The sequence below is a fragment of the Amborella trichopoda genome, chromosome 3, assembly GCF_054954075.1.
Source record: "Amborella trichopoda isolate Santa Cruz 75 chromosome 3, AtrichopodaSantaCruz75HAP2 v2.0, whole genome shotgun sequence".
Lineage (NCBI taxonomy): Eukaryota > Viridiplantae > Streptophyta > Magnoliopsida > Amborellales > Amborellaceae > Amborella > Amborella trichopoda.
In genome coordinates, this window is record NC_142338.1 from 19,823,303 (window position 1) to 19,831,476 (window position 8,174).

At 35.4% G+C, this 8,174-nt stretch overlaps 1 protein-coding gene across 3 annotated transcripts; it reads left to right on the forward strand.

Moving 5' to 3' along the window:
• Positions 1 to 2,533: 2,533 nt before the first annotated feature.
• On the forward strand, positions 2,534 to 7,123 carry LOC105420736 (uncharacterized). Of its 3 annotated transcripts, none has more exons than XR_966697.3 (2): positions 2,534 to 2,904; positions 6,522 to 6,727. XR_966697.3 is itself a non-coding variant. In XM_088860309.1 (2 exons), the coding sequence occupies exons 1-2, from the start codon at positions 5,963 to 5,965 to the stop codon at positions 6,671 to 6,673; spliced, it is 312 nt and encodes a 103-aa protein (XP_088716435.1). In that variant the 5' UTR covers positions 5,913 to 5,962; the 3' UTR covers positions 6,674 to 7,123. The 3 variants fall into 3 exon arrangements, 1 of the variants encoding a protein (XP_088716435.1); XR_016050887.1 differs by lacking the exon at positions 6,522 to 6,727 and adding an exon at positions 5,616 to 5,949; XM_088860309.1 differs by lacking the exon at positions 2,534 to 2,904 and adding an exon at positions 5,913 to 6,122 and having other exon boundaries at positions 6,522 to 7,123.
• Positions 7,124 to 8,174: the final 1,051 nt, after the last annotated feature.

Here is an 8,174-nt window from a genome sequence, read left to right on the forward strand (position 1 = left end):
GTACATATGGGTGGTCATGAGGCGTCATACTTGTTATTTTTCTCTCTTTAATCTTTATCATAAATATTATGTTTATCACTAAATAAGGGCCCTTCTTAGAGAGAGAAAGTGTCGTTATCCAACGGGCAGAAAATAACCACCCACATCCCAAGATTACAGGGCTACTTTTAAGTGTTTTAAAGAAAAAGCCAAACATTGGAGAACGACTCCTCCATCCTCTATAATTAGGCCATTCATGACCATGAAGATGCAACACACAGAGAGTTCTCATTGCTCTGGGAAGCCCTTCACTCTGCGATCCTCAGTCTCACGATGCTGCCAGTAATCCTAAGAGTGGGTTTCATCGCTTCCCTAATATACCAACAATATGTTCATATGAGCTAGCGGGCTAATCTCAACACTTTCATATATGAAAGATGCAAGGGTGAACCCACTAGCTCATGGAATAGTATAAGCCCAATGACCCAGATTGAATCTAGGCCGATCTGACGATCAGGACTGTATATCGTAATATAATTTTAATATATTTTATATAAATACAAATAGTATGAAATTTGGAGCATAACCTCTTCTCATCAAGGTGAACCTAATAAAAATATTATTAATTCACATAAATAAATTGACCAAAATACCCCCAAAACTTTTCAAAGGATTTTGATCAATTTAATATATGTAAATTATTTTTTGATATTTTTATTAGATTTTACTATTCTTGAAGACTAGACGCTCCAATTTCAAGTAATTTAGTTTCGTAAAAAAAAGAAAATTCAATTATGAAATATAATTGTGATCATTGGATCGGTCCAAATTCAATCTGGGCCGTTGGGCTTATACTGTTCCATGAGCCAATGGGCTCACTGAAGCTTTTTTTTTCTCTCTCTCTCTCTCTATATATATATATATATATATATAAGTTATAAACAATTTATATTATATATGGGGAAAGCTTTCTATGTTTTCCCTACTGCATAGAAAAACTATCCTCCCCCTCTTTTTCAACCGTTCATTTGAAATGGGTGGTTCAAATCACCCCACAAAATGTCACAAAAAAGAGTCACTGAGCTAAACCGATTGGCCAAAAACTTTCCCGGTAAAAGAGGGAGAGAGGGCATGCTAGAGTAGAGAGAAAGCACGAGTAGGGGAAAAGAGAAACCAGTGAGAGAAAGACAACAGGGGAGAAGAAACCAACGATAGAGAGATGATAGTTCTTCTACGTTGTAGCCCCTCTATTTACCGAAAACCCTCTTTCTCCTCTCTCTCTCGTTCTCTCTCCCTACCTCACCCTTTCTCTCTCTCTCTCTTCAAACCAGCGAGAATCCAAGTAGTTTTTGAATCTCTCTCTCTTACATTCATTTAGAGCTCCAAGCTAGAAACCCCAAAGACGTTCCAAACCACCCAAAAAAAAAACTTTGTCGAATCTCCATTGAAGCCAAACAGTAAAAAAGCTCTATTGAAGCCAAACAGTAAAAAAGCTCTATTGAAGCCAAAACCCCTGTTATTGTGCATTTTTTGGATTTGGTGTTCACTGGGGCTAATTAAGCTAAAATTTTTTAACACTTAAGCTCTTGAAAACACAAAAATTGGGAAAGTCAGATTGAATCCTCCACCTGCAACACTTTGTTTAAACCTTTTTGAGCTCTTAAATGGGGGGAATGCTCCATAATGTATCTCGTATATACTCCACCTTCTTTTTTAGTTTGCTGGTTATCTCCTCTTCTCTACACTTTTTTCTTGATCAATAGCTTCCCCTTCTTGTCATGCGCTTTCTGTCTCTCTCGGCTTCCTTTCTCTAGCGTTCTCTCTCTCTAAAATGGAAAATGGGTTACTCCTTATCTCTCTTCTACATGCTATTTAAGAGTTACTGGTTGAGTCCGTGCCCCCTTTTGTGACAACTCAAGTGAATTTATCCCAACCCTCTATTTTAAATAAATGGTTAAAAACGTGGGGCAGAATAGAACTTCGATGCTGTAGGGGAAGCATAAAAAGCTTTCCCTTATATAGGTAAGTTATAATTTTTAAGGAAATTTTTCATAAAATCCCCAAAAATAGACTTTTCAAGCACTTTACCCCACCCTAATTTTCCTTGCATTTTTTTCCCAAAAATTAAGTTTTATAACAAATAGCCCCAATACAAAAAGTTCATTTTTTTGACGAAAATGCCCTTCCTGTACATAACAAATCATTTTCGGGCCTAATGAAAGGAAACCCCACTGTTTCCAAACACAATTTTAAATTATGCAGGATTGTAGCTCACAAATGCCGGACCGCTCTTTAATCCAGAAACAAATGCTAGACCGCCTCTTTTAAACTCCGGACTGCTATGATGAATTGCCAGACTGCTATGATGAATTGCCAAACCGCCATGGTGACGTGTCGGACTGCTATGGTCAACGTGCGAGGTAAAGGAGGGGTAATTTAGTCTTTTTTTTTTTTTTTTTTTGAGTTGGGGGTATTTGCTAGGAAACTTGGTTTAGGGGAAAAAGTTATTGAGAAAAGTTGAGTTCGAGTAAAATTGCTCGATGTTTTTGGGAGTGTTATGCAATTTTGCTTAATTTATATGTGGTATATAATATAATATTTACAACAGCTTAAATTTTAGAAAACTTAATCTCCACTGTATATTAATTGAGGATCAATGGTGGGGATGGATCCATCAGCTCTCTGTCTAAACAAAACCTGTGCCAAACCTAGACACTCTGGTTTAGTGCAGTCGTTACTTCTCTCTCTCTAAACCAAACACACAGGTTGCTTGCTTCTCTCTCTTTCTAAACCAAACACAGTGTGAATCACAAATCTTTTTGAACCAAACGTTCTACGGGTTCAAGCTGCTATTTTGTCAAGCTTGAAGCCACCATCGGCCATCGCTCTTTTGTCTGACCATTGAAACATAGTCGCTCAAAAAAGGTATTTGCCCAATCCATTCTCACTTTTGTTCATCGTTATTAGTTTTTTAGGGTTATTGCGAGTAGAAAAAAATTTCCGCCAAAGTTTAGATTTCTCTCTCATTTCTCAGTTATTTTTTATGATATTTTGTTGTAGTTTCAAATTCCCTAAAGAAGCCCTAATTTATCTTTAGTTTTCTTGCTCAAATCCTTGCATTTTCATTAATTAACAAACGAACCTCTGAAGAACTTGTAAAATCTGTCATCTTTGAGATATCTCTTTCATTCTTAGTTTTATTTATTTATTTTTTATTGTTGTTGAAGATCTTGGAATCCTCAACCCTAATTCGATCCCTTTTATTTTTATTTTTTACTATTTCTCTAGATTGTGATTTCTTTATTTACTGTTATGAGGATTTTGTTCATCTCTGTGTTATGTTTTCTGAGAATATTGAATTAAATTCATAGGGCTCATAATTTATTTTGACATTGAATTTATAGTGTTACTGCAAGAAATTACTGTTATCAGCATATGATTTCTAGATTGTGATTTCTTCATTTACTGTTATCAGTATTTTGTTCATCTCTGTGTTATGCTTTCTGAGAATATTGAATTAAATTTATAGGGATCATAATTTATTTTGGTGCTGAATTTATAGTGTTATTGCAAGAAATTATTGTTATCGTTATGTGATTTCTAGATTGTGATTTCTTTATTTACTGTTATCAGTATTTTATTCATCTCTGTGTTATGTTTTCTGAGAATATTGAATTAAATTCCTAGGGCTCATATTTTATTTTGGTGCTGAATTTATAGTGTAATTGCAAGAAATTAATATTCCCAACCCCATATAGACACTTCCTCTGCCAATGATTTGTAGAGCACGCACCAAGAAAGTTACTTATTGATTTATCATGTTTAGAAACATAAATATCAACAGAAATGCCTCTTTAAATTCTTTGCTCTGCTCTGTTTTTTATTTACTTATTTGTTTTTTATATCACGCAAACTGTTTTGGTTTACTAGCCATTTAAGTGGGCACTTTTTTGGTTCAGAAAATGGATATTACTTTGGGAACCATGAGTTCTCTCAAGAAATAAATATTTCTTTATTTACTGTCTCTAGATTGTGATTTTTTAATTTATTATTATCAGTATTTTGCTCATCTCTATGTTACGTTTTCTTAGAATAATGGATTAAATTCTTAGGGCATAGAATTTATTTTTGTGTGCTCTTTAGATGCGAAGGTATAATTGTATTTGTCTTTTATGCTACTGTTGTGGTGTATTCCTATTGCTATTTTCTTTTTTAGATGCTGTTGTGTTCTTTTTTATTAGTAAATATCTAATGTTGGAGATAATTTTGTGCAAACTACTGTAGAAGAGATTTTATCTGAGACCTCTAAACGTAAAAATGTTTGTATTGTTTGGGACGAGTTTGATAAGATCAACAAACAAGATGGTTCTGTAAAAGCAAGGTGTAAGCATTGTTCTGTACAGCTAACATGAGGAAGTGCAAGTGGGACAAGTAATTTACATAACCATTTACGAAGATGTACAAAGAGAAAGCATACAGCTTTAGGCCTACAATTATTAACAACATCAATCAAGAAAGGGGAGGTTGCTTTAGAGAATTTTAAAGTTGATCAAGAAAGAAGTAGGAATGATCTTGCAAAAATGATCATCCAACATAACTACCCATTTAGGTTTGTCCAACACTAAAGATTTAAAATTTTGTGAAAAATCTTCAACCATTGTTTAAGATGGTTTCCCGCTTCACAATAAGATCAGATGTTATGAAAATTTACACGAGTGAGAAAAAGCGATTGCACATGGAGCTAGAGAAAATTCCAAGTCGTGTGAGCTTCACCATTGATATGTGGTATTCATATCGGAATCAATGGTATTTGTGCTTAACTGCACATTATATCGATGAATCATGGAAATTACAGAAACGAATACATAGTTTCATATATGTATCATCTCCTCATACAGGAGAGGTCATTGCTACAACTTTTTTAGATCTTTTAGTGCATTGGAAGCTTGAAAACAAGTTATTTATAGTTACTCTTGAAAATGTAGCATACAATGATGTTGCAGCATCATCCCTCCAGAGACAATTGTATCGAAATTCATTCCTTGTCCTCGAGGGTAAGATGTTTCATGTGCGATGTTGTGCACATATTTTGAACATTATTGTGCAAGATGGGTTAAAATCAATAGGTGTTGCGGTTCACAAAATTAGAGAGGGTATCAAGTATATCACAGGCACACAAGCTAGGCAGGAAAGATTTAATGAAACAATTAGCCTACTTCGAATAGAAAGTAAAAAAAATATATGCCTTGATGTTCCAACTCGGGGGAACTCGACATCTAAAATGTTAGATGTGGCCCTAGCATTAATGGAGGCATTTCATCGTTTTGCACAAGATGAATTTTCGCCCTATTTGGTACCATCTGAGAGTGAATGGGAAGTGAAAAAGAAATATGTGGTTGTCTAAAACTTTTATTTGATGCCACATGTACATTTTCAGGATCTAAATATCCAACTGCTAATACGTATTTTATTTCGATATGTGGGATTCACATGGCTTTGATGGAATGAAGCATGAGCTCTAAAGAACATATAAGTTCTATGGCAATCAAAATGAAAAAAAAGTTGATAAGTATTGGAAGATTTTTTCTTTGGTTTTGGCTATAGCAGTTGTGATTGATGCTCGATATAACCTCAAGTTGGTGCAGTTCTACTACTCCAAAATCTATGGCAATGATGCAGAGCACCAAGTAAATATAGTTCGGGATGGGATTTATGATCTTTTTAAGGACTATGAAAGCAATAAAGCATTAGCTGGTAGCTCCTGGGAGTACTTTGGATAGTGGAGTGAAAGAGGGAGAGAAATCGAACAAGATTGAGAAGTTAACAAGGGACTTTCTAACTTTCATTAATGAGGAATCAAGCAATTTATCTACAAAGTCAGAATTGGACCTATACCTCGAGGAACATGTCTTCCCATTTGGTAGACTTCAATATCCTAAATTGGTGGTAAACCAATGCACCTAAGTTTCCCAACCATTCCAAGATGGCCCGAGAGGTTTTGGTTATTCATGTTTCTACAATTGCATCAGAGTCGGCATTTAGCACAGTGGGGCGCATTCTTGATGATTATCATAGCTCATTGAAGCCAGAGACAGTGCAAGCTTTGATGTGTGCAAAAGATTGGCTTCGTAATGAGGTTAAGGGTAGAAAATGAGTATCTTTCCATATTTAAATTATTATTGATTTCATGTTCTTTTTAATTGTAATTACTTTTACAAGTTAATTATTACCATTTTGTTTACCTTTTAGATTTAGTTGAGGATGTATCATGTAATTATGTTCTTTCGACACTTTGCAACGATGATGATGCTTGTGATTGATCATTGGGCAGGTCAATTGTGTTTCTAGTGTATGGTTCAATGAATATTTTAGCAAAATATCTATTCAATGCTCATGGACACATCTTGATTATTTGTTTATGCTTTATTATATTGTTGCTTATACATCTGATTTATTGTTATGGATTTTACGTGGGGATAAAGATACTGACTTTACTTACTGATTAGTTTCTGTTTCCTGCGTTTTTTTACTTTACTTGACAGATATCGACTTTACTTGCCCAGGTCTCAGGTGCACGAGTGCATATTGGCTTCACATAGAATTGGTGAAATTATTTCCTTACAAGGAGAAGCAGAGACTGCAGCATAAGCCTTGTCTTTGGAAGACTTTTGTGTTGTGTTGTCTCGGTTCATAGAATTGCATCATTGTTCTTTGCTACATGTTGGATCTTCGGGTTCTCTTGGTTTTAGGTGTTGATAACATTGTAACTTGATTTTTTTCATGTGGTGCTCGAATGGAATATTGGTATGCTCTGGGTTATTGATCATTGGTTAGGTAGGTGAAAGTGCTTGTGTCTGCGGAAGGAGTTGTTGAGTAGGAGATGTTCTCTCTCTCTAAAAACTACTTGGTTTTTCTGTCTTGTTTTGGAACTAATATGTGGCTCTCTCTCTAAAACAAGTGGTTTTCTCTCTAAGACCTAGGTGATTTATATCTGATATTGGGTAATGGGATAAGTGGTTCTCTCTCAAAAAACTGGGTGCTCTCTCTCATGTTGGGGAGGATAATGACATAATGTGTATATATGTATTGGGTTATTTGTTTCTGGTTTTAACTTAAATTTTTTTCTATAAAGTTTAATTCAATATGTGATTGTGTTATGATTGTCTAAACTGGTTATCCTGGAAATGATTGCATGCAAACCTTGAAATTTGAAATTGAAACATTGGTGCCTAAAGTTCAATGTGAGACCAAATTTTTTTCCACAACTGGAATTCTTGGAGGAGTTGGTTTTTTTAAGGACCTTATATAAAATTTTGGATTTGAATCTAGATTTAAATACCTCGAAGGTTGCTTTAAGGATAAAATATTGGTGGTTAAGCCAAAACATCATGAACTTCAGAGCCTCCTAATGAATAGAAGAAGAAGAAGAAAGAGAATAAGAAGAAAAGAAGATTGAAAAGGAGAGATACTTAGGAGAGGGAGAAAGTAGAATCATTAGGCAATTCGATAGCCTTCCAGTGTCACCTCCCTTAGGAAGCATCAACGGTGGTGCAAAAAGGTATCAAATCAAAGTCTGAATACTCCGGAGGATGCTTTAAGGATTGAATACTATAGGTCGAGCCCAAACATGATGAATTTCAACAGAGCTTCTTAATGAATAGATGCAAGTAAGAAGAAGAAGAAGAGAAGAACATTGAGAACGAGAAATATTGAGGAGAGAGAGAGAGAGAGAGAGCGGTCACTAAGCAATCTGACAGCCTTTCAGCGTTGCGTCCCTTTGGAGACATCAACAATGGCACAGAAAGGCATCAAACTAAGTCTAAATACTCTAGTTGATGCTTTAAAGATTGAATATTGTGGGTCGAGCCCAAATAGGATGAACCTCATTAGAGCCTTCTAAGAGTAGTCTTAGTAGTCTAAGCAAGAAGAGTGAAGCGGGAGATGAGAAGAGAGGGAAGAGTGAGAGGAAGATTGAAAATGAAAGAGAGAGAGAGAGGATGTGTGTGTAAGAGAGAGAAAGAGAGAGAGGGGTTCATAGAGTTGGAGAGTGAGAGAAAGAGAGACATACCCCAGAGGATGCTTTAAGGATTGAATATTGTGGGTCAAGCTAAAAAAGGATGAACCTCAGCAGAGCTTCTTAAGAGCAGTTTAAGCAAGAAGAGTGGGGTGAGAGGCGAGAAATAAGATTGAGAGAA

Coding starts and splice junctions, on each gene's coding strand:
- LOC105420736 (XM_088860309.1), top strand. CDS start 5,963: ATGGCCCGAGAGGTTTTGGTTATTCATGTTTCTACAATTGCATCAGAG. Junction 6,123..6,521: donor GCTTCGTAATGAGGTTAAGG/GTAGAAAATGAG, acceptor TTTACTTGACAG/ATATCGACTTTACTTGCCCA.